Here is a 26,528-nt window from a genome sequence, read left to right as displayed (position 1 = left end):
GTCACTGGTCTGTAGAGGATTCCAGTTTAACTGCTGAATGATCCCACACCACGTGACTTTGTTAAACTCATATTGCTTTTTTTTTTAAGTTTAATCCCTGATACCTGTATTATCTATTGTCGTTTATTTACTCACATCCTTGATACATAGAACAAATATATTTTTAAGTATGTTATAATGGTGGCATATACTGGTGTTAAACTCATGCTTTGGAGAGATAGAAAGGTTATAATACTGTAATTCAATATTAAAAGGCAATTTCAGTTTTGAGGAATTCCTAAAATAATAAATTCACATATCCACATATTTTCAGGTTATATTGTATAGAAGCTGCTTTATAGATATGCTTATGAATATAATTTAACAAATGAATAATAATCTCATCACTTTTACCATGTTTCTTTAGAAGAGACATGTTATTTGCAAGTTGCTATAGTGTTCTGGTAAGAGTGAAATAAGGACTATATTATATCCCCGGGGAGCAGAAGCGTGTCAGGGGGGAGCACTTGTCAGTATTTATGGATCTGAGAGGAGCAGTGGAGCCAAAAGAGCAGAAACATGCGGAAGATGGGTGCAGGCCGATCAACAGCACCCCCATCTTCCTTTAAAGCCGTCCCCTCCCTCTCCAGCCCCCCTTCTCTGCTCGAGGTGCATTGTGGGGAGGAAAGCCGTTGCCATTCGACCTCTGCGGGGCCTGCGCGGACGCAGTGAGAACCCTGAAATTCATTATGCCTTCAAAACCTCTATTTATTTCCGCATAACCTACATACTCTCACCGGGAGGGCCAGCGGCGGAGAAAAGCAACGACGACGGTTCATCTCTTTCGGGAAACACATCGTATGCACAGACGTTGTTTTTTCGTCGGAGGTGGATACTGTTGAGAAAGTGAAGATTCTAATACATATTAGGGGGGAAAATGTCCGGTGAGAGAAACCGCAGGTCGCTGGCTTTCCGAGGGGGTGGACTGGCCGGGTTAACGGGTTCCAGCGGTATCGGTGGGGGGAACTGTAACAGCTGGGAGGCCCTGGCCTGTCAAGACCGACATTTTAACGGGAACAGGCCGGATCAAGAGGAGGACAGGGATCTGGGGGCGAAAGGACCATCGCAGGAGAGTGTGGAGGGCGCTGGGTCTGTCAGCGATAGCACGGAACCCGAGGCGGAGGAAGAAGAGGACCCGGAAGGGGGCAGCTGGACAGCCGCGGACGGCGACGATCGTGTCGGCTCGGTGGAAGCGGAGAACGGGTCCAGGGAGGGGAGTAGCTGGACAGCGGGGAACGGTCCCAACAACGCCGACAGCCAAGAGTCGGGAAGCGGCGAGACGGGATCCAGGAAATCTGGGGTAGAGATGAGACCGCAGACGCTGCTTCCGAAACACTCAGTGTTCCACGCTCCGTGGCTGCAAGAATTTCCATGGCTCAAATTTAGCCAGAAGACGGGACTCATGTCCTGCTCCTGGTGTCACAACATTGCCACTAAAAACAGCGACGAGCTGGTAAAGGGGAGTCGCAACTACAAGCGGGCCTTGTTGCTGAGACATCACCTGTCTTCGGAGCACGGGAGGAATGACCCCACCAAACAGGTAACGTTAGCTCACGTCCATGACGCTTTCGCTTAGTTACCTGCGTCGCATTAAATACCTGACACACATTTGTCTCTCCACATGTCACTGTCTGTTTTGTTTGACACTCGTAATGACCATTTTAGCAACTTCTAAAACACGCGGAAGCCCAAGCAAGGCTGTTGCCGAAGATTCCAAATCCCCTCTCGCGGCTAATTAGCTAGCATCTACCTGCTAACCCGAGCTAGCAACTAGCTTAACGCACTAGCCGCCTGCAGCTCTGGCTGTCTTGTCGGAGGTAGAGAGCTGTGGAAAGCCCCTAGTGAGGCTAATGTTGACTAACTGGGTTATGAATGGTAAAAATAAAAACACACACGCAGCCACTTCTCAGCGTGCGAGATGTTGAACATCTGCTTCGAGTGTCTTGTCCCCACACCAGTTGTGGAAGACGCACCAACCTGCTCCAGTGTGACACCTGCTAGCCGCTGTCACACCGGAGGCTGCCTCTCATACCCAGGAATGGACTGCATGTCACGGATAACTGTGAGTCATGTCAGCCTCCTACACGGGGTTAGCATCTCCCATCGGTGGTCTGGAGCACTTTTTATTGTACATGCTCACTGTACAGAACCTTTTGTTGTGTCAGCAGCTGTCTTAATTGCTAGCTCGCTAAAGGTCACACAATGGCAAGGGCTCGACCCTAAAAGCCTTTGGGGAACCGCACCCCTACCCCAACCCCCCCTTGCCTTTGGCCTCTCATTCAGTTCTGCTGGCTCCAGGTCCCGGGTGACCTCTGGCGCATTTCTTCTTCCTCCTCCTCCTTCTTCTCCTCCCTTCGGGGAGCTAAATTAGAGGCATTGTGCTAGAATGACCCCCCAAAATCCATAGATGGTGTCACTTGCAGGGCCGGACAAGAGGAGCAGAGTAAATCATGTCGCCCAGAGGCGGACAGCTTGCCTGGCCCATAGGCTGTGAAACCTTATGAATGGCCTTAAATGAGGGGAATTGATGCCAGTTAATAGAATGACATGGCATCACCTGACCCTGCCATCCACATATTTTGGGATTAATGGGCTCCAGTGTTGTACCATTGGGGCAGATCTTATGATTAGGGCCCCATCTTGCATGCTCAAGATTGGAGTCTTATGTCTCACTAATTGGAATTTATTCCTCATTTATTTGATTGGCACATAAAGACAACGTGTTTAGCCTGCTCCTGAGGTGAAATCATCGATGGTTGGTTTATTGAGTGTTTTTTGATTGACTGCTTTTAATCGAAAGCAACCAGGCCAGCTTTATATTTGGTGAACTCTGTCTTTATTGATGTTCATGCAGTGGTTTTTATTGGTTCCTTATTTTTATTGCAGTGTCAGCAACAATTATTTACTATTTTTCAATACCCTCATAAAAACCAGAGTGTGTCGAACATTTCTCCCATCAGTCCTATATTAGACAAAAGAAATATGGTTACTCACTGTTGCTTGTACATTGCCACATCCAGCTTCATATCCTAACAGTGTTCTGAGCTGTCAGGGGAATTAGGGGCTCGGTGCTATTTGACTCTAATTTGTGAGGGAAGAGGATTGCACTACTACATTTAGTTTCCTTCCTTTGTACACGCAATCACTAATCAGAATGACTTAAAGTGATCTGCTAACTTGTACACATCTCTAATTGGAGAGGAGAGCAGTAGGAGTGGATTAGGGGCTTGGTGTGGTTTTTCCCTAGCAACAAGGACCCCGTACACTGTACTCAGAGGTTATCCAGGGCATTGTGTCATGGAGGATAGAGCTGGAGAGATAACGTCCCATTGCTGCGTAACTGAAAACATTTTCTATTAAATCATTTCTTGCTGTTTTGGTATTCTTATTTGAAAATTCATCAGTTTATTTTGTACGCCTTTTGAATAAAACTGTAATCCTTTTCATAAATGCAGTCCTGTGGAAATAATGAGCAGCAGTGTATGTTAAGCTAGGCTGCATTGTGAGCAGTACATTAAAGGGGAATTATGGTGGAACGAGGCAACGTCTTGTCCTATTCACCCATTCCTGACGTTAGTCAGGCCTCTGCTGCATTCGTTAAAGCTAACTCGATTAGCCTTAGCACACCAGGGCAGCTGTGGTAAATGTGGGTCTCTTTGGAGAAGGGGGCCGTTGTCCTTAATTCTCTAGAAACTGTCTTGTGCTCAGATTGTTCCTTATGCTCACTGGTTAAAGGTTAAGATGAGGCAAAATCAGACCATTGCGTCTCTGCAGCTAAATATGAGAACAGACCACATATCTGGAATCAGTTCATTCTCTAGAGAATTTTTTTTCCTTATGTTCAAAAATGAGTTAACAGGAATGATGAGATTAGAGTTGGACTCCCAGTTTCTATGTAATTCAGAGGATCGGTGTATGACATGGGGCGTAAAACTTGGTACACACACATTCGTTGATGCAGACTAATTCCTTTTCACAATGTACAGAGAGACTATTCTACAACTGTAGTTCCACACACATCATGACACAGAGCTACACTGCATAATTATTGCATTAAGCTAGTTTCATTTTGAGCTCTCCACAGCTTTCTTCTTCATACACTCCCTCTTTGTCTCACCCACTCCTGTGTTCTCTTTTCTCTCTCTTTTTGTTCTTTGTTTGAGCATCTACAGCAAATAAAATTCCCATCTCCTAACAGAGACACCTGCTCATGACAGTCAAGCAGTATATTACCTACGTTCAACCCAGGACAGGAGAAGGATTGTGTAGTCAGGTTTGATAATTGGCATAGACTCATGTGGGTTAAGAACCAAAAACGTTTCACCTGCATCACAGTATTAATCTAAATGGGCTGAATGATAAGATAACACACCCCTTATGAGAAATTCAAGTACGAGGGGGCTATTGAGACATTTTCACTCCGTGATTCCAGTTAAGACAAACACCACACCCATTGTTAACAGTAAGTCTCCCCGCGTAGGGAAGGGGATCCACCCATTGCAGCCTGGTGTCTGCCAGAGAGATGGGATGTTTATTGGGGGCCACAGGTCAGGGGAATGGGGGGGGGGTGGAGCCAGAGGGAGAATTCTTCTTGTTGAATCCATCAGTGACTCTACCCTCCCCGGTTTTTTTCCCCTAACCCTGCCTCTTCTGTTGAGGCATTGTTAGGAGGCCGGGAGACACTCGGTGCAGCCCTCCCACACCTTGGGCCAAACGCACACTGCGGTATTGTTCTATCATCTTGGGACAGACGGGTTGGGTGAGGAGGGGGGAGGGAGGTACAGTAGATATGGGGAGTTTTGGAAAGACTTGTGGAGTCGGCCTCGGGGCTGGGTTGGCCATGAGACTGGATTGATGCTGGGTGGGGATAGATGAGGGAAGGGATGGAGGCAAATGTGTGTGTAAAAGGTAAACAAAAACTGGCTCCAGTGGGTCATTATGTTGCATGGGTACGGTGCTGTATCACATGATCTGGTAGAGGTGTGTCTGAGTGTTTGTCATGGATCTGTTGGCCTTTGGGCTTTCTGGTTTGTTTGGGTTTGTGGTTAAGTTCTGTTGAAGGGCACTATTCTCTAATTGGCAGCATGACTTGACCAGAAGGCTTGAATTTTTTTCCACTTTGCTCTGTTTAATCCACCTGTAAATCATTTGTGATTGTTGGTTCACTATAGCATCCATGTTTTATTCAGATTCTTCTTCTCCTCTTTTCCTCTTGGATTACCTTGCTGTCGTCAGTCTTCCAGCCCTACCAACTCCGGCTCAAATAAAGAAAACCAGCCACATCATAACTGGGGGAGGTAGATATTGTCCCCACATTCCCGTTGGCTCAGGCTGGTTTTGCCTCCAGCATCTGTTGTGCAGGGTTGGTTGGCTGGTTCCTTAAAGCTCACACGTGGCACATCTGGAGAAAGGATGCTGCTGCTGCTGCTGATGAGGCCAGTATGGAGCAACTTATCCAGTACCAGGCTGTCCTAGCTTGACTCCAATAAGTGTGTACATACAACACACTCGCACGAAAAAGTCATATCAGAACTGCCAGGTGAAGTCTTACCTCTCTGGCCTGTTGCCTTGCTATGTGCGTAATGGATAAAAGCTGTGGGGAGTCATGGGGTTTGGAGGTGGGATGGCGAGTTGAAATGATAAAAGGATGTTCAAATTCTCCGGTAGAAGAAGTCTATGAATACTCAAGGTTTTTCAAATGTGTTGGCTGTTTTTATTCAGTTTAACCCACACTTTCTTCCAACTATAAATGTGTGTTTGAAGCTATTGTTTTAGTAAGCTAAATGTTATTCATCTTCCATTAGCACTGCATTGTTTAAAGCTTATTCGGTGTAAAATTATCCGTAGTGGACGAAAGCAAAACAGGAAAAACTGAAAGCGCATCTTATTAGTTTTGTCGCGTTAGCACTCATGCCCTTCAACACACCAATATATTCCACCAGTGTACTCAACACGATGACCATGCCCCTCCAGAAGCTTTGATGTGTATATCATGGAATAATTTTTTTCCTCCCACTCCTCATCATCTCCGCCTCACCCACATGTACCCTGGCTCCTTTCTATGCTTGCGAGTGGGAGCTGCTGTGTAATAAGAGAGTGAGTGCTGAGCCCTTTCACAAAGGCCCACAGTGAGTGGACAATGAGCCTCAGGGAGAACACGGACCATTGTGAAGGCTAAAATGGGGTGACCCATCTCCTTCTTTCCGCAGCACTTGCTTTTCGTGCCCCCTCTGCTCCACATTTTCTTCTCCGCCCTTTTTCTCGAGGCTCAAGGTCTCAGTCTCTGCCTCATGCTCTCAATCATTTCTTTGTGCATGTCTTATCAAGCTTTTCTCCTTTTATGCTCCAACTATTTCACATCTTTTCACACTTCATTTTATCAGCTCTGTTTTTACTTTATCAATCATAACTCTGCACTTCAGCTCTCTTCCATTTTCTGTCTTTCTATCCTCCTTTTATTTCTCTTAGCCTGCAAAGCACTCCCACTTCTGCCCTCTCCCTCATTCTGCCTTTCATTTCATCCCATCTATCTCTATCTTTCCCTCATTCGGCCTTTCATTTCATCCCATCTCTCCCCCTCCAGCTGTGGCAGAGGATGATAAGCCCCCCTATACTACACTGTGTGCCCAGGCTGCCCTGGACAAGCGCTGCAGTGTGGAGGGAATATGGGTGGGGGCTGGGTGGGGACCTCAGAGAAATGGATTTAATCTGAATTACTCGAGCTAAAACCCCAGCTGTGTGTGTGTGTGTGTGTGTGGGCAGCTTGGTTTCTGTGTGTGTGTATGTTGCACATGCATGTGGGGTAAAAATGCAGGGCTCGAGCAATGTGAATTATTCTGGATTAGGACATCTGCTGTGCAATTTTAAAATGAGCCGGAGATGTATGCCACTGCACTTGTGCCATTTGTGGAAACACTACAATATAGACCACTACGCATTTCTTGGTTTATATGCATGTTGGTTTTAAACATTTTACTGGACGGTGTATTTTGTCTGAAAGCATGTATACATTTACCTTAACCCGAACTATGTGGGTTATATGAGCTGTGCAAGCTTATACATGTACATATGTGTATACTCCCCTCTCATCTGCTCTGTACCAGGCTGGCCCTTTGCCCTGGCATGGTGGAGCAGGGGAGGAAGAATGGGGCTGTTACAGGGTAGCTCTTTACTACTGCCAGTTCCCCTCCCATCCTACAGTCAGGTTGTACCCTGTTTTGAAAACTCGTCCGCCCTCCTCCAGGCCTCATTATGGCCTGTTTTACATCTACCCTATAAGTTTAAGGGATGGGACGGGACATTTGACATTACAGACGCTAAATGGGTCTAAAATCTTGAAAAACTACTTTCAAATTCAGCTTTGGAGGTAATTACCAAACTTGAAACTTGAAATCTTTGGTAACTCAAGTTGAACTTGAGTTACCAAAGATTTTAAGCTTAATTCTTCTCCAACATAAATAGATAGAATATTTCAGTATATTAAGTTCTGTTTATAACCAACGCAGTAAGCATAACATTTTCCTGCCAGCCACAGCGAGTAAAAGTTTCTTTCAGTGTTCATTGTTTTTGCATCGTTTTTGTCATTCAAACGAGAGTAGATCAAATAGGCAGTGATACAAATTTCGCAGCCCCAGTTGTCTTCCCAATTACAGGTGTCGGTTATTAAAAACACTCAATTGATCGTAAATGGTTTCCTAAGATAACTAGGGCTGTGCCCTCTCTGACTAAAGTTACACCTGATCAGATATTTTACGGTAAATTAATAAAAACCACTGAATAAAGCGGTCTACTGTATTTGTAATTCTATGATACTTGTTTGTTTAGTTGTTGTGTACTGCAAGTTGGATGAAGAAAACAATTTGATCATAGGTCTGTGTAAAACTACACCTTTCACTACTCCACATACACCTCTTTCTTACCCTCACATAGCAGAAGCCTGTCAAACTTGTTTGACCCCTACGGCAGGTGCTTTGGTTTCATGCAGGGAACCCCGTGTGTGTCTTTGTATAGACAGAGTTACAGACAGGTTATACATGTATTTATGCTTGCTATTGCAAATAACTTTCTCGAGCATTCAAAGGCTTCTCTAATAGTTTTTCTCTCTACCTCTCTTTCACCTAAAAGGAGACGGCAAGGCCCTCAGACAACGCCAGTCCTTCCACTAACTGCTCAGAGGAAGACTACCGCAGCAAGACCAATGAGAACTCCTACTGTTACCAGCTTCTCCAGGAGCTGGACAAGCAACGCAAAAGTGGCATACTCTGTGACGTCAACATAGTTGTCTCGGGCCAGGTATTCCGCGCACATAAAAACATCCTGGTGGCTGGCAGTCGCTACTTCAAAACCCTCTACTGTCTGACCAAAAGTGAAGACCAAGACCAGGCCACGGTCACGCACCTGGATGTTGCTGCTCTGCAGGGCTTCTCAGTTCTCCTCGACTTTCTCTATTCCGGGAACCTGCTGCTTACAAGCCAAAATGCCATTGAGGTGATGTCTGTTGCTAGTTACCTCCAGATGACAGAAGTTGTACAGTCGTGTAGGGCTTTTATAAAGGATGCCCTGAATATCAGCATCAAGCAGGAGGCTCCAGATTCAGTGGTGGTGGATTACAATAAGCGGCAGACGGTTTCCAAAGAGGGACAGAGAAAGCTGGACCGGAAGCCGAGCAACTTCTGGGCCACAAGCATCCTGTCAAAGCTGTCAATCAAGGCCAGCAACAACCAAGGAAAAGATGCATTGGAAGAAGAAGATGACAATGGCAGGGTGAAGGAAGAAACCAGCGACATAGAGGTGACAGTGATCGGAAATGAGGGCTGTGCCCTGGTGACCCATGGAGCCTCTGGTAACTGGACCCACCAAAATGAGAACTCTTCTGATTCAGCAGAGACCAATGACACACAGTCGGCGAGTGACCAGGTCTTCGTCTGGAACGAGCCTGCCACAGGTGGCGCTGCAGCAACACCTGCAGCAATGAAACGTGAGGCACCAGATGCGGCGGCCGGAAGCGGGCGGAGGAAAAAACAGACCACCACACGCCGTTTTGTCTACAACTTCCCACCAGAGCCTGAAGAGGGATTCGATGAGGGGATGTTCATCCAGCCTTCGGCTTCCTACCCCAGAGAGGACTTCTCCTCCCTCTCTGAAAATGCTGGTAAGAGGCTCCTTTGCACTTTAACCACACCCCTCACACACATTCCACTCCCAGTCCCTTCCCCTGTAAAATATTGCATGTTTAGCTTTGTAGTTAACTCATGAATTTCTTATTCCTATTACATAACACTCTATCAAAGTGAAATGTAGAGGCTCCTTTTTACAGTGCAGAGGTATACACACAAGACTTGACTTTAAGTTCTGCTTGTACAGTATAAAAATACACAATTTTCCTGCTGGAAAACTAAGACAAAATAGTCTTAATAGTTTACATCTTTGTCCTGCATCTTATACACCATGTAGAACATTCAGTTAACGTTCAGCTTAACATGGTTTAAGTAGCCTATAGAGCATAAAGCTTAACAACGGGGCCAGGGTCAAAGAGCAGTATCACTAGAGGAGGTGGTGGTGGTAACTCTCTGTGATAACCAATCCTGCCAAACCTTGTTAAGCAAAGAGTTGAGAAAGGAATAGAGGAAAGGCTGAGAGAGAAGTGCAGTGGCATAGATTCTTAGCTCACAATATTGGTGGCCCCTTTGTCTGAAAAGTAGCATAATGAGTGCATCTAAGGGTCTGTGGTTTCCCCTGCTCACTGTCTGAAACTTGGCATAAAACTGCTGCTAGTAGGAGACAGAGTAAACAAGCAGGCAGCATTAGCTCCGTCTGCACTATGTCCAATCAGCTCAATCATTGGCTTCAGTGTAATGTCTGAAAAAATTACTGTCACCCTAAAATGATGCCAAGTTTTAACTCTGCCCCATTACGTCAAGTTAAAGTATTATAGAATGATTTACAGAATGTGATGCACATCCCCCATAAATGGCACATTTAATGTCTTTGTAATTATGGGCTAGCATTTAAAATAAAGGTACGATCTGCCTCTAAAATTAGTTTTTGGGGAAATATTGCCTCATTTATATGAATTAGCTGTCACTATTTTGTGACCTATCTAATCGTGTCACAGGCACCAATAAGGTAAACAGTGGACTGCCTGCAGGGGATAACACTGATGTGACCAATAAAATTATTGATGACTGCACGAAAATAATGGATTTTCAAGCCTTCAATCAACGTCCCTCTGTTGCACCGAACAATTTGGACATTTGGTTGTCAAGCTTTTCACCAGTTACTCACTCCTAGCCGTGAGCTCCACTAATCACTCCAGTGGGGGTGGGGGGGCGTTTCAGCACAGGAACGTGTTGCCACATCACTGCTGAGACTCGTTTCAAGGATCAGATAAGACATTTTGAAACAAAGGATGATTTAGATTGTCATGTTCCATAGTAAATATTTAAAGAGGTGGAGATGGTTAAAAGCATAATTTGTCCTGCATTCATTTAAATCATAACTGTATGTTGTGGTTGGAAAAAAAAGACTGATCCCTTCGACCTTTTTAAGTGGCTTTCTCTCATTCTTACTTTTGCTCTCCTTTCCATATTCTCTCTCGGTCCGTTTACCCTTTGACACCTTCTGCTCTATATCTCTTAATCCATCCATCGCTCCATCCTTCCTGTCCACGTACAGGGTACTGCTTGCAATAATCTCTTCTCTGAGCTCAAGCCTTCTCCTTCTGTCGGCCGCATTAAGCATGGCACTGTAACTATAATGATATCACGTATCGAGGGGAGTGGTATGGACTTTGTGGAGGCGAAGTGAGGGGCTGAAAGTGTGTGTGGCAAAAGGGAGAGAATTTTGTCTGTGTGTGAGAGAACGAGAAGCCCTCCCTAATGCAGGATAATGAAGAATGCAGGGGAAAGATTTCTTCCCCCAGGCCTCCCTAAATGCACTTCAATGCTCTTAGTGCCTCTGACTCCTCCTAGGGTTCTTTTTAATGTGTGCACAAAGTGGATCTGGGTGTTGTAGTAGCCTGGGCAGACCCTCACTTAGAGACTGAGTTTATCTTCATGTGTGCTGCAGACTCTACAGCCTTTTTCTCTTTTGTGTGTCGTTGTTAAGCCCGATGTCTCTGATTCATACTATTTCTTTCAAATAAAGCTTTGAATAAGCTGTAAATGACAGTTTCAAGAAAGTTTGCCTTTCACATGTGACGAACGCAGAGTTTTTTCACTTCCTGCTGTAAAAGGATGGTTTTCTTAACATTTTCTCAGTTCCCTTATGTAGACGCTAATCCTCAGGTCATGCAAAAATGAGGTTGATCTAGGTGTATCACTAATGCCCCAAAAAAATGGTGGATTAGCTATTGACTTCATTTGAGGTTTGAGCTGATCTTATGTTGACTTGGTGTATGTGATATTCTGCATTTGTACTTTTGCGTATATTTAGGTTTAGTTGTAGTAATAGAGTCAGAGCACTCGGAACAATATTTGTGTACAGTGCATATAATGATAGTCCAGTACCGATTATGGAGGGATTATTGTAGAAGATTTCAGCTTGTATCACATACAGTGCTCAATTGTTGGGACTTGCTCTGGATGTGTGTCACATGAAGTTTAAAATGTGAGTTACGGTTTACTATATATTACATTACAAAGCAAAAATGAGACTGCATATTTATTAGTCATGTCTGCTGTGGGTTATTAAATTATCCAATAAAGCTTTTAATATATGTATAGAGAGATTCAGTCAGGCAGAACAGACTAAGGGGGCTTTCCATTTTCCTCTTGGCTTTATACTAGGTATCATAAGTTGAGATGAGATGCGTTCTGAAACTGGACCCAACCCTCTTGTACCCTCAGTCGTTGCATATTTAAGTTTGAATACTGGCTGCCCCACTTTCCCTCTGTGAATACACACGCTTGACTTTCATTTTGCTTCGGTTTAATCTGTGTGGTCATGCCCTAACGGCGGAAACATGGTCGCCGAAATGGAGCTGCTCTTCCTGTTGCTTTCTTTGTATTGTCACTTTTATGGTCCTTTTTTTCTCTTTAGGAGGTTGTTAAACATCTCAGACTGCTTTCACTATTAGTCTTTATGAATTGATCTGCAACTTTCTTTCTTGATTTTAAGGACCAGTGTTTAGGATTTGGGGGATCTATTAGCAAAAATGGAATATAATATTCATAGTTATTGTTTAACCTTAGAATGAGCCCCAAAAATCTACATTTGGAGCAGGTCATCTTCCACAGTGTCTGTCATCATGTATTGACATGTTTCTACAGCAGCCAAGAACTAAACTCTTGCTTTTATTTGAACTGACAGCCAATCCCAGGTAAATAGAAAGTAATGGGTGGATAGGAGGGGTATTCAGTTGGTTGCAATGTGCAACCTCACTGCTAGATGCCACTAAGTCCTACACACTGAACCTTTTTAATCTGGTCTTTAAAATACCAGGAAACAGCCTGTCACTATTCCCTGCATTCCAATGTGACATCTTCATGTTTCATTTCCTCCAACCAATTAACAGCAACGTTTTTTTTATCCAACCACCAGTCCACATCTCTTAGAAAAGCAGTTTAGAATTGTTATAACCAAACGTGCAACAGTTATATATGTAGCATTTTAGTGGACCATATCTTGGCTGCAGATCAAGTATTTAAGCATTAAAATGCAACAAACTCTTACAATAGCCAATCACCCTTTTCTTCCTCCAAGTGGTGTTAACTGGTGTTAGACTGAAAAACTTCTGGTAATGATTTACCAGAAAAGAAAAAATGGTGACAAACACAACTTCACAGCCAGCCGGAGACTTTACAGAGTCACGGGAGGGCGAGTGTTGTGGAAAATGAGTTGTTGAAATAAAGTTGAAAGTGAAGGGTGGTTTCATGTCTCTAAGTACTTTGCCTTCGTTGTCTGCACTTACACACTGAACACTGAACCCGCAGCCAGCACTCACTCGTGGCCCATAAATTCTTGAGTCTTCTCCAAACAGCTCAGTTGGATTGTTTAAAGGGTGGGTGCTGCACATAGAACAGGTGAAATGCATTTGCATACACACCAGTCTCTGTAGGAGCGTGTACACAAACACACACCCACACACAGTAACCCCTCCCCCAATCCCCTGCGAGGTGCAAAGCTGCCAGGGGCAGTTCCCTACCCTCTCTAATCCACTCTAATGCCCTGGGGCTGTCCTCACTATTCCAAATATTGACCCAGGGAGAATAGACACACACACACACTCTCACAGGGGCGTGTCTTTAATGGATTCGGAGCGCTGATGCTGGAGGAACAAGACACGCACACACAAACACAGGTGCTCACACAAGTGCTCACAAAAGCTGAGTGTAAGCTGAGCCGGTGTGAGGGCTCGACTCTGTCGTTCTCTAATTAACCCCCTCCCTCTCCACTGGAGCCCTGGTTACAGCATTAGTTTGCTGCTCTGGCCTGAGGTTCACGCTGCTTTACATATAGTAGGGACGTTTGTGTGTGTGTGTGGTGTGTGTGTGTCTTTGCCCGTGTTGTTAACTGAAACTCCCATTGTTCCAGGTGGGAGGTGGTTAGTTTTGTACACAAGGCATTGTGAGGTGTGTGTGCACCCCCCACACTATCAACCACCTCTCATCTCTCTTTCTCCCTCTTACTTCCCTTGCCCCCCCTTCCCCTTTCCCAGAGCTGGCCAATCAGATCCAGTATAGCATCATCCAAGACTTACAGCAAGGCGAGTCCTGGGAGAATGGTAAGATGCCGCACTCTCAAGACTACGACAAAAATCTTGATTCAGGATTCGTCCACACTTCTGTGTTTTGAGTTTTAAATCACATAACTGTTGCTACGTCGACACTACCACGGTTTTCAAGCTCCAAAAACTCATTTTGGACGCTGGCCCTGTTCAACTTTGGGGTCGCGTTCCAGTCTGCACAGACACAGAGATACAGAGACTTTTGAGAATCCTGTGATAGAAACCACATTTGCTGCCCAACTGGGTCTCATTGTCACGATTCAATTACCAGTTTATATTCAGTATCCGTTCTGTTGTCGTCGGTCAAATGAAAAAATCCCAACCCTTACTTTTCTTCATTGCATGTTCATAGTATTTCTGTAACCAAGCAACCAACTGTAGAGCAGACTGAGTGAGTGTGGGTTGTCCATTCAGTTTGCTTCATTTTATATGTGGGTATAGAAAATGAATGGATGCTGTTTCCATGTCACCTCATCTTTTTTTTCTCCGACACAATGACCAACGCGGGGGTAGATCTCGATTGAGAGGAGCCGACCTCCATTGTTCTATTATGAGCCTGATGTACCAGATGACATGGGGTCATAGCCATTCACCTGCAATATGTACAAGTCCATTTGTCCATAAAGAAAAAAGAGGAGCTCATGTTTATGTAATGATTTCAGTTTTTACCAACTCACGGCTTCATGTGTATAAATGACAGTGAAAAGTGAGTCCTGAGCCTCTAATACCTACATTACCAGCTTATTACACTTTGACAAGTAGTGTCCTTGCCACCTACACACACACACACAAACACACACACACACAAACACACACACACACACATACATATATGAATGCAGAGTGAATACACAGGTGACCTGCTTCTCATCAACCCTCCTCCCCCTAGCAACCCACCCTGACAACTCCTCTGTTGTTAGTCCCTGTCTCAAACAAAAGGCCCGACCCTCTCTCTCTCACTCTACCTCTCTTTCTCTCTAGTGAAGACTAATACTCAGTTTGGAGCCTATTCAAAATCAATACTTTGCTTATTTATTTTTAAGCCCTGCTGTCCTCAGATGCTTGTTAGCATAAACGTCCCTGGAGGGATAATGAAAGAAAGTGCTTGAATGAGGACGTCTTGATTTCTTTATTTTACAGACAGAAGTGAAATTAAGAACATTTACTTCATCGAATTGAGACGCTGAGTGCAGTCATAGTACATAAATAAAATATAAGTATCAAAATCAATGAAACATAGTAGTGCTGTGCTCATTCATGTTTTAGCTTGTGTGTTGCTAAGATCTTTTTATTGGAACATAACAGATCCATATGTTTTTATTAATCATGAGATTATTAGTTGTTACTCTATTATTTCTATTGTAATAGAAGCTATTCCATTCGTAATTTCCACCATTTACATTCTAATTGAAACTGCATGATTATTTAATGTCGTACAACAACAGATCCATGTTGATGCTTCACATGCTCTGCTTATATGAGCCTGTATCCTCTTAACATCGCCATGGTGAGACCTCCAGCATCATTTAAATTGAACTGCAGACAAGCGCCAGTTACTTAGCAACAGTGACAGAGCTGGACTGTGAAGGGAACACGGTCGCCACGGCAATCACCTGCATTTCTGCAGTTTAACAAACTTCCACAGCTTTGACTGGGATTCTTTAAACTTAGTGGTTTGTGTTCTCTCTAATGGTCACGGCATCTCGACTCCATGATTTGATCCAGACAGGATATTGGTTCCTGACACACCCGCCATCTCATCGGAGTTGATGGCTGCAGCTTTTATGATAATTGCCTGGCTCCGTCTCGAGCTCATTAGTTGAGAGTACATCCAGTCAAATTACAACTTCTCTCAAAGATGTAAAGCTAAAGATCTGATCCTGGTGCTGCTAAATCTAATTCCTGACCTGACCTCTGGCTGCATTTCTATATTTCTGTTTTTCTCTCTGCTCCCAGGTGAGTCCTCACACCTAGCCCTCAATAAGCTCAAGTGCCCCCACTGTAACTACATCGCCAAGCACCGGCGCACGCTCAAGAGGCACCTGATCATCCACTCAGGCGTTCGCTCATTCAGCTGCGACATCTGCGGCAAGCTGTTCACCCGCCGTGAGCACGTAAAGAGACATTCCCTGGTGAGTCCACACATGTACACTCACAATATACAATAAACTCTTCTCTCAGAACACCTTGTAAGATCCATTCACCTTTTTCTAGTAAACACAACTGTGTCACGGCCACTTTTTACATTGTTTCACCTTCATCGTGTTTGTATGACAGATTTATCTTCATCGTGTGAGTGAAACGAGATATTTTTAACATCTCCTCTCATCTAATGCAGGGAGCACATAGGGTCATTTGCAAAGTGGTTCAAAATGAATGGATTTGAGACTGTCCTTCATCCCTTATGTTTAATATAAGGGTTAAGTCAATTATTAGTAAAATATTACTGGCAGCACATTTTGACACAAACAAACCAAATAGAGCAAAAGTTAATTGACTGTTAGAATCAGCTAAATGTTCTTTTATGCTCATGCTCCCTGTTGAGATGAAAGAACTAAAGTACTTTGATCTCCATTAATGTTTGAAGGAATAGTTCAATGTTGAGAAAAGTGTGCTTATCTTTTTTGCTGGAAGAGAGTGATATTGAAATATGCGTGTATATAGGTAGATAAAGATGAAGCTACTGCTAGCAGCCAGTTGGCTTAAGCCTTGCTGCTTGATTTCCTCAATTACAGGTATTTGCAGTGTAAAAAGTCAGGGGGCACCTCACTACTCCATGCACCTTCTTCTGCACTCTGATGGTCTGGAGCTAAAGGGAGTTATCGCTCAGACTAGATTTCCAGCAGGTTTAGAAATCTGATCAGAGTCTGCGACAGTGGTGCGCCAGCGAGCCTCTCTGGTTGAGGAGTTCACACAAAGACGGCTAACACCATGTTGAGCGCAGTTCAGGGGCTTTTGTCTGCGACTTGCAAAACTCGTCTTCAATTGGCAAATAGGGCTGAAAATCGTGTAGAGTGAACTAAGCTTTAACTTTAACTTCAAATGACTAATCTGACTTCTTCCATCTCCTTGACTTTCCTGTTCTCCCTCTCTCAGGTGCACAAGAAGGACAAAAAGTACAAGTGCATGGTGTGCAAGAAGATCTTCATGCTTGCAGCCAGCGTTGGAATCCGCCATGGTTCACGGCGCTACGGTGTGTGCGCCGACTGCGCTGACTCGCACCAGGCCACTCAGGAGGGCCTGGAGGGCATGGAGTTCCCTCGCGATGAAGACTTCGAAGGCGAGGAAGGGGACGACCTGGAGGGGGACGAGCCTACCGACAATGACCAATCAAATTGGGGTGAGGGCAACGCTGGTGCTGCCCAAGAAAAGGACTAAGAATTTTAAAAACAAGCTTCAGAAACAAAATTAAAAGTTGATGTTTAATATATATGTATTCAAAATCTAGCTGGTAAACAATCAACTCCAAAGTGCTATCAAACCTTGAGGTTACTTAATTGTGCAAGTATATGACGAAGAGATGGGTTAAGAAAAAGCTTTGGTAGAGTGGGAACTCCAAGATGTACAGATTTTATTATTGTTCAAATGTGTCCAACTCTGGGCCCAGAGCCCACAAGAGAAAGATTCTAACGACTAATAATATGATAAATCAGGTTTTTGGTGGTGTACTTTTATTTCCTGTTATTTCGGGGGAGAGTTGGGCAGGGTGATGACGTAGTTTTTGTGTTGGGGGGTGGGGGATGGGGGGGGTAGGCCAATCATCTAAAAAACGTAGAAAAAAAAAAAGAACTGTTAATTATTTAATTTATGAAGAGAGGTTATTATGGTCTTATCAAATGCTCTAATTTTTATTTCTGTTTTTGTCTGCAGCGAGGCACAGTCATGGCTGCTGCTTTCGTCTCAATCTGAGAGTATATTGCTTGGTGCTTGTAGAAGTACTCGGCAGAAGAGCATTATTGCCGACAGGAAGATTTTTAACTTGCTCTGTAGATCTTGTTTAGATGCGCTGAATATTATATTATTCTTTCTCTTTCTTTTGTTCTTTCTTTCCCTGCAAAGATCTTGGAACCAAAAAATCTGTTTTGTGACTCTAATGTATGACAGCCATATTTATGATTAATTTAAGAGGGCTGTGATATGATGCCAAACAGACCGCACACCAAGATTTAGCAGGATACAAAAACTACTGAATACGCTAAAAAAAAAAGAAAGACGAGAGGGTTTTCTTGTAAAGCGGGAAAAAGCGATTAATTTAAAAAAAAAAAATAGAGAAGAAGCGAAAGTACAAGGGGAAATGTTATTGCTAGCTTTATACAAATCACGGCGTCACAGTAACACTTTATTAAAAGCATTTGACTTTCACTTAAAGCTTGAATTTTGCCAAATGACGAAACGTTTGGTGCTGTAATGCTTGTTGCAGAATACTGGACCTACAGGCTATATATGATGTTTATAATCATAAAGCTTAAACTGACTCAGTTATACATATGTAATCAGCTTAAACTATAGAACACTGTTGTGCTACGGCGACTATCAGGTAATGCTTTGCCATTATTTTTAAGCTTTGTATTTTATTTAATGCAAACACACACACATGCCATTTTGTAGAACTACCGGCAGTACTTGTAATTGACGTTCTGAGGACCTAAGTGGACATCGATACCTTTATACGTTTGTTTATATTTGGTACTGAGTTATATAATAAATACAATATATAAATATATATATATTTTGAATCACTTGAACGTTGGCTGTGAGGGAGAAATGTGCAGAAAGTCATGATGTGTGATGTTTTAACTCCATTTTTCATGTGTAAAAGGCATACCAGATGTCATCTGTTTAATTTGATGTAAGTTTGTTTTTATTTCTTAGGTCTGCCAGGTAGAAAAACACTTTGTTCCACAAAAAGTGAAGCTCTATGGCACCTCATAGACATGCACTTACTTTTGCGTTCATGAGAATAATTTTTCTTTTTGTCTTTGTTTTCTTGCTTCCCCAAAAAGCGGGTCTGAATGGAACTATATATATAAAAAACAACTGTTGTGTCTTTCTTCCAATGCGCAACTTTTTTTATTAGACATTTTGTTTTGTTATTTAATATTATATATTGACTCCAAAATGCAATCAAGACTGTTAATTTCTATTTGTCCAACCAAAATTGTTTTTTTTTTAATTATTGTTGAAATATAATGTATAAGAAAAGCCAGGTGAAAACTTGCTTAGTGTAGAAAATCCTTGCTCGTGTCTGTAATTGTTGAGATTTTTAAATGTTTATATGCGACAGAATCATTCACTTTACCCTAGATACATATTTGTTTTGATTTGTTCTTTCCAACGACGTTTCCTTCTCAATTGTTTTTTTCATTAAGCACATATTTTCTAACGAAACATGGATTGTTTGCGGGTTAAAACCTTGGAACAGCAGTATCTGTTCATATGCAGTGGATTATTATACAGTTATGTACTGAAGTGCTAATGATACAGACAATGTGTAACTTCCCTTTACTCTTAGTGGAAGAAGAGCTATTTTAAGTCATAGAGATGTTCATCCTCTTGGTGTCACTTTTACCTTCAAATCACTGTGGGAGGGGTTATATTATGGATATATATATACATATGTGGAGATATATGAGATAAATATATATATATATATATATATATGAAGAAAATATTATTTAACTAGTGGATTTACTTAATGGAACACATTGACAGTCAGCCACAAACCTCCTGACGTGGTGGTTTATTTCCGTGAACTTAAACCTTCCGCTTTCTCTCTCTCTCTCTGTTCACGCTGTGTGCTTGTTCATCACGCCATCCTGTTGTCTTGTTTGTTCTTTTTATACTATTTACCATCCTACTGATTTTACTGTAATGAATGAAACTCAAAAACTATGATGTATCATTTTAGATTTTATGCTGTATTTGTTATATGGACAAAAAAAAACACGAAAAACAAAGCAAAAACACTACAGAAGTAAAGCAGAGGTTTTTTTTCCCCAGCTGTATTTTTTTACGCTGTTGCAAAGGGTTGTATTTTTCAATTTCTCGAACTTTAACAGTGATGCAAACTCGGGCCGCGCCTCAGTGCCCTCTGAACACAAAGCAAATTCAGGTTACTCTTTTTACGTTTTTATCAAAGGTTTTCAAAGATGGAATTACATTTTCCTCTTTCCTCTCTGAATTGTACTACTGTTCCTCTCTCTACTACATTTTACGAATAAAACTTTGATATTGCTTTAACCTTTTTGTCCATTCATTCTACTGTGTTGATACATTTCTTCTTATATATGTTTATACAGGAGCAAACTTATTTATGTTTGGAAATAATGATTTCAAGATATATTTCAAAACCCAGAGCCCCAAACATTGTCCCGAAAAGATTGATACAGTTACATTTTATGTATATATGTGTATCTCTAAAGATCTTAGACTATATATATATATATATATATAACTACAGCAGTTTTACTTTCACCAGAGGTGGAGCTCTCGACCTATTCCACATTCTCTGAAAACAATTGCTTTATAATTACTATCACACACTTAATTAATTATCTGGTTAACTTTATTGATCCTGGTAAAGAGATGTTATATAATTGTATTCATCTCTTTGTCGGCCGGTGCATAGTACCCACATGTACTGTAGCTGGGTCATTCCACCACTTTAATTGAAGATATACAGCAATGTAAAAAAATAAATGAAATTTTAGTCAAATTACATTAATAAAATGTGACTGAAGTACCAAGAATAAGATAATTAGTTGTCCTATGAATGATTTATTATTTCATGACAATACTAGTTAGTGATGGATCAGTGTGAGATGGAAACAATGTGAACTTCATTATGTAAATCTGTGAAAAAAAAGAATATGGCAGAAAATGCAAATATTCAAGTTCCTCAGAACTTTAACTGTACATAAATGTAGTCCATGTACTTCATTACCTTTCTCCATAAGAGAACTTGCAAACCACATTTTTAAAAGAATGATGGTTAATATTGAAGTAGAGGTTGAAATAACTGCAGCTTCGATACGCTGACTCTTACATTTCCCATGATGACGCTCAGCAGAGCTTCTCAACCACCAACATGTCTGCTGAACCCAAACATTCACTTTGGAGCTCAACCCTTCTGCTCAAAACATTTCCCTAGGGACACACCTGTGGTCAGGACACAGCAGCAGCAGCAGCAGGGTGACATGCAGCAGGGAGTCACAGGCCTGGTGATGAACTGGGATTATCAGAGCTCCACTGAGAAGCATCGAACCATCAACTCAAGGCAGAGAAGTTGGTTTTTAAATTCTGTTATAATCCAATGAGACGTTTTGAATCATGAACTGATCCTCTCCCTCTCTAAAAGCCGCAGTGCTGCCACCTGCTGTTGGAACCCACCCTAACCCATCCTCTGGTTTTTCTCTCAGCTGACACCAGGTGGCAGTAGATCTCTTCACATGTCCTCCCGCACACTCACGGTCCGCTCGGCTCCTGCACTGGCCCAGATACTCATCGAGGCCACTGATGGATTGAAATCGATTGACGCACTGATGCATTATGGGTCTAACACTGAGTTTGCAGGTTTTCACCAGTAAAATGCATGGTAACTGCTCTTGCCTGCAGCGGTGCAGTGGTTGTCCTGCACATACAGTCACAGCAACAAGTGCTAAATGACGTCAATGCTTCGATGTCAGATAACTCATGCATAAATGTAGGTTAAAACCTTTGGGCTGATGAATGGGTCATATAGACTGGAGGATTTAGTTTACATGTTTATTGTGTTGTTTCATTTGTATAATGTATTTTAATATATTTCAAATTTCTTGCATATAGAGTTAATTCTCTTTTCATATTTTCCATTGGCACGGTGAGCAGAATTAAAAGTGTGGGTCTCACCACACGTGTGTCAGATTAACTGATGCTACAGTTTTCTTCTTTTATCGAATGTAATCCAGTTTGGCTCTGGGACAGAAAAACAGCGTGAAGCAAATGAAGAATGCAGTAAAAGTACACTCCACTGACATGTGTTTGTCACACCGATTATCTGTGGTACACGTTGTACTGTATCTGCTTATTATTGTGTGTTTATGTCTTCGTGGGCCTGAGCGCTGCCGGGTGTTGGAGTGTATTTGTACACACACAGAAGCAGTCATCAAACACTGGCCTTGTGGGCAGCCACACACTGCTCTATTCTTTTCTCTACGTGTGTGTGTGTGTGTTGACGTACATGTGTGTGTGCACAGGCCTCCTTCTCATTCACAGGGCCTTTTGTGTGGGTGTCTGTCAGCGGTGTTGTCTGCAGGCAGGCCCCCATTGTGTTGAACCACTGCTCCTTATTGACACAGGGCCCCTGGCACTTGGTGTTCCCATGGCCCCCCGGCCGCAGCGGACGGAAGGCTGAAACCGGAGCCCCGGACCTGGGGAGAGTTTGTTTGCACTCCCCTTTCTCTCCCTTGGTGCTCGCTGCTAGAACTCGGCTCCTCAGGGACCGGGCTAAGCGGATGGCGGCATTGTGCAAGTGTGTGGACTGTGGTGTGGGGAAGTTTCTGTGTGTGTGTGTGTGTGTGAGTGTGATAGATTTAAGAAGGACAGGTAGTCATGTAGTTGCAGCTACTGAGAGGAGAACCCCAGTGTCCCCAACTGTGTGGGTATGAAGTGTGTGTGTGTGTGTGCGTGTGTGCGTGTATGATGCTGACCTTCACAGAGTAGTGGTCCTGTCGTTTGTTAAGATGCTGTACAGCGAGGCGCCCCGAGGTCAAAGAGAGAGCAAACATTAATGGAGAAGATTATTCTCTGATCGCTATTATCTACTGAGTGACCTGCTGTGACCCGGCACTGGTGCTGAGACAAATCTTGTTCCCATGTGCAAAGTGATCCCAGCAGGACGGCTTAATACTCGGCTGCACATGGCCAGCGTTTACACGGCTGCTTTAAAGCTGACACCCCATGCTGTGATGCTGCAGCAGTTCAATAAGACAACTGTTGTCATTGATCGATAACTTAACATCTCACATTTACGTCTTTCACACTTATCTGAGTCATGCTTCCACCTTTACAGGGCAATTCCATTCATTTCATGTTGTGGACAGTTCGACTGTTTGTGTGAAAACAGTGGCTCATAATATTTTCTCCATAAATTTGGGATATTCCAAACTTCACTTCTGTTGGTGTATGGGTTTGAAGATGATTGAGGCATGGATGGGGATTGAACCCATGATTTTTGGTTTACGAGACCAACGCCTTACCACTTGGCCACCATGCCCTTATCAAATTAAAACAAACAACCATCACAATGAGTACACAGGATTGAGAAGTAGCAGAAAAAATCTATTTGGAAATATAATTGTTCAAGTACCTCAAAATTGTTAAGTACTTATTTGAATATAATTTACAAACAAAACATCAAGAACGTTAAGGCACGGACGGGGGTTGAACCCATGATTTTTGGTTTACAAGACCAACGCCTTACCACTTGGCCACCATGCCCCTTGTAATGATACTAAAAACACTCAAGTCCTCAAAACTTTACTAAGTAAACTCATTAAAGAACACTAAACTTTACATATTCACGTCTTTCTGACAAATCTTTCTCTTTATCAATGTTATGTTGAGGACAGTTAGCCTGGGGAAAGTATTGCATTTCAACACAAACAGTATTTAACCTGTTGAATGACAAAAAATTGCGTATTAAAGTTTTTCAACTTTCGCAGGATTCAATTTCTTCTGTAGACATGACGTGGGATAATGTGTATTAAATAAGAAAGGGAAAAAATCACTGAGGAAAATAACAGAAGTAAAAACAGTGGACGTGTAGGGAATGTTTTTAGAGTGGTTGAAATATTAACATCAGTATTTTTTTATTTTAAAAGTAAAAGCAACTCATGTCTTGGTATCAAAACCAAAAGTGCAGCTGACCGTTGCTCATCTACAGTTCATCAATCAAACCAACAGGCTGTGTGACAGATATTCTTCATCAGTGGAGGAAACAGGGACTTTCAGCAGCATGAGTGATGGTCTGAGCCGAGGCAGACTGGAAACACTGGTTGAAGAAATGAAACAGGTGGATGTGTGGGCGGAAGTGTTTCAAACGTCTTTTCTTCCGACTCTGTGTTCAATGTACAGAGCTCCGGGTGGGGGGGGGGGGGGTGTTTACTGCAGGTTGAGACCCTCACACTGTTCGGCTGACGGGCTTTCACCAAGTGTGTTTGTGTGTGTGCGTATGTATGCACCCACGCACACACCCACACACACACACACACACTCACAGGCATTACCATATGAAAACGAAAGGGCAATTAAAATGTAAAGAGTTTACTGGCTTGTGGTGGTGGCCTCTTCTTCTGTGCTTTTATTTTCTGCTTTTCGTTATTTAGAACCATGTCAAAGTACGGGCCAACACACAAACACACACACGCACACAGTATGGGTTTGTGTGTGCGTGTGTGTGTGCGTGCTGGATATTAAACTTCCCGCCTGAGGCATCCCTCTCGTGTCCAAGGGTGACAGGAATGTGTGTTTGTATTTTTAATCCTGTGTTTACAGATGAGTGTTTATGATAATGTGTCAACATACACACACACACGCACAAACAAACACACACAGACAACACACACGCACACAGTGTTATTTCTTGTAAATGCTTGCTTTTTATTTCTAGGATCTCCGTTTTTCTTTGATGACATACTTCATTGTGTGTCTGTGTGTCTGTGTGTGTGTGTGTGTGTGTGTTCCTGAGGGTCGGCCTGCATCTGTTCATGACCGTGTGTTTGTTTATATGCATCTGTCGGTGCGTGTGTGAGAGAGCATGTGTGTGTGAGAATGTGCACACATACCATATCATCTCAGCGTGTGTCCCAGCACATCTACGGTTTCAAGAAGTGACACCGCAGATGTGTATATGCACACACACAGCACGTTTGTGTGCATGAGTGTGTGTGCATGCGTGTGTGTGTGTGTCTAAGGGAAGGTGCTGGTTCCCACAGCTCAGATCTAATTCAGCTGTAACTCAATCTCCGTGTGAGTGCCGCTCCTCCACTGCTCTCCTCTCCCACTGGAGTGTGTGTACGAGTTTATATACGTGTGTGTGTGAACGTGTAGGTGTGTGTGTGTGTGTGTGTGTGTTTGCATGTGTGTGTTTTATGTGTGTGGCAGGGAGACATTTCCCCTCTCAGACCCCTTAGGATCAGTTTACTGTGTCAACGCCAGGAGCTTGACGACAGCAGCCACATTTACGTACACACACGCACACGCACACACACACACACACACGTATATACTACCCGGACACCCTATACCTGCCATTCAGCCATGTGGGAGGTTATGGGACACTGGTGGTGTGTGTTTGTTTGATTGAGTGTGTATGCGTGTGTGTGGTTTTTCTGGAGGGGATGAGATGTGACACGATGCTCGTTCGGCCAACGACACAAGTGAAGGAACAATAACAACGTGTTAAACTGACACTTTGGCTCCTTCGGAAATATTTCATTCGCAGAAATCCTTGATGCACCGGTCAGAAAGTTATCAATACATCAATAAATCAATAACTCTTTGGTATTAATAATCAAAAAATTAAAATTTCCTGGTACAGCCTGTCTATGGTGTTGACAACAGTAATATGTGGCTGTCACATGCATTCATTAACAATATAATATAGACTACAGCCAGATATGGTATATTAATCTTATTGAATATTGATGAGACAGAGGAATGATTCCTGATTTGTGATTTTTAGATGTATATACTTTAAATGTATTTATAATCAACCAATGTTTTGTAAAGAATATTTGACTTTATATCAACAAGTCCTAGTTATACATTATTTGTGAATAGTAATAACTTGCATTCAAGTCACACGTCACATTCTGTTTGCACTAAACATTTTGAATTCCTTTACTCCATCCACCGAGCTATAGGAAGGTTTCGCTTGTCAACCTATGCTCGACCAATCATGAGTCAGTGTCAGCTGTCAATCATGAAATTTTACCCACTTTTTATGGCCTCAAATAATAATTAAAAACAAACTTACTGGAAAATAAACACTTGAACAAACATCAAGCTCAGAACTTCTTAAAATGGCAGGAACCGTCTTTGACAAATATTGGACGTGTAATTTCCACTATCATGTTCTCCAGCCAGCCACCAGGTGGCGATTGAGACACTTCGGCTTCACTTTTGGGGACCTGTCGTGGCGTCCATCTTTATGTCCAGTCTATGGTGCAGTAAGATGCAGGAGAGGCAGTAAAGAAGGATGGAACTGTGCAGAGGGAGAGAGGCTCGTCTAATGTTTCCTTCGGCCTGCTGTGGCTACAGAGGAGAGGACGGGAGGAGGCAAGGAGAGAGTGAAGGATGGTGGGGGGGGGGGGGGCGGCTGCAGACAAAAACAAATCCAAACAGATGTGAGTGAGTGTGGGAGCGCTGTGTGTGAGTGTGTCTGTGTTTGTGTGCGTTGGGAGGACAGAAAAAAAAATAACATCATGAGGGATCAGGCAGGCAGGGAGGGTGTGTGAGAGCGGTCGAGAGCATGTTTGTGTGAAAATAAATGTCTGTGTGTGTGTGTGTGTGTGTGTGTGTGTGTGTGTGTGTGCACCATTGTTCATGCAAATTCTGGTGCCTGTTAAGTTTTCATGTTTTGGTGTTTGTACAGTCGATGGTGTGCGTTCTGCACTTTGTTATTGTTGTATTCATGAAAGTGTGTGTTTATTATTTAATGACTGAACAGCATGTGGTAGACCTGGCAGGAGGAATGCTCGTCGACTGTGTGTGTGTGTGTGTG

At 42.9% G+C, this 26,528-nt stretch overlaps 1 protein-coding gene and 2 non-coding genes across 4 annotated transcripts; 1 reads left to right on the top strand and 2 right to left on the bottom strand.

The window, feature by feature from the left end:
• The first annotated feature begins 564 nt into the window (after nucleotides 1-564).
• zbtb10 (zinc finger and BTB domain containing 10) lies at nucleotides 565-20,005 on the top strand. 2 transcript variants are annotated; one of them, XM_053446561.1, is made up of 5 exons: nucleotides 566-1,579; nucleotides 8,164-9,190; nucleotides 13,697-13,762; nucleotides 15,722-15,897; nucleotides 16,862-20,005. In XM_053446561.1, exons 1-5 carry the CDS (start codon nucleotides 917-919, stop codon nucleotides 17,141-17,143), a joined length of 2,214 nt encoding a protein of 737 aa, XP_053302536.1. In that variant the 5' UTR covers nucleotides 566-916; the 3' UTR covers nucleotides 17,144-20,005. The 2 variants fall into 2 exon arrangements, with proteins under 2 accessions (XP_053302538.1, XP_053302536.1); XM_053446563.1 differs by lacking the exon at nucleotides 13,697-13,762 and having other exon boundaries at nucleotides 565-1,579.
• A 2,941-nt stretch (nucleotides 20,006-22,946) lies between these two features.
• trnat-cgu (transfer RNA threonine (anticodon CGU)) lies at nucleotides 22,947-23,018 on the bottom strand. Its single transcript has one exon. It is a non-coding gene; the product is annotated as a tRNA-Thr (tRNA).
• A 152-nt stretch (nucleotides 23,019-23,170) lies between these two features.
• Nucleotides 23,171-23,242, bottom strand: trnat-ugu (transfer RNA threonine (anticodon UGU)). Its single transcript has one exon. It is a non-coding gene; the product is annotated as a tRNA-Thr (tRNA).
• Between the last annotated feature and the right edge of the window lie 3,286 nt (nucleotides 23,243-26,528).

Source organism: Pleuronectes platessa, chromosome 18 (assembly GCF_947347685.1).
Source record: "Pleuronectes platessa chromosome 18, fPlePla1.1, whole genome shotgun sequence".
NCBI classification, from domain to species: Eukaryota; Metazoa; Chordata; class Actinopteri; order Pleuronectiformes; family Pleuronectidae; genus Pleuronectes; species Pleuronectes platessa.
Note: the sequence above shows the minus strand (reverse complement) of the source record. Positions and strands in the feature narration are given on the sequence as shown.

Bases quoted from the DNA above. Each gene is read 5' to 3' on its own strand.
- zbtb10 (XM_053446561.1), top strand. From the start codon at position 917: ATGTCCGGTGAGAGAAACCGCAGGTCGCTGGCTTTCCGAGGGGGTGGA. The intron at 1,580-8,163 runs GTAACGTTAGCT...TTCACCTAAAAG, and splicing joins GGAATGACCCCACCAAACAG to GAGACGGCAAGGCCCTCAGA. The intron at 9,191-13,696 runs GTAAGAGGCTCC...CCCCTTTCCCAG, and splicing joins CTCCCTCTCTGAAAATGCTG to AGCTGGCCAATCAGATCCAG.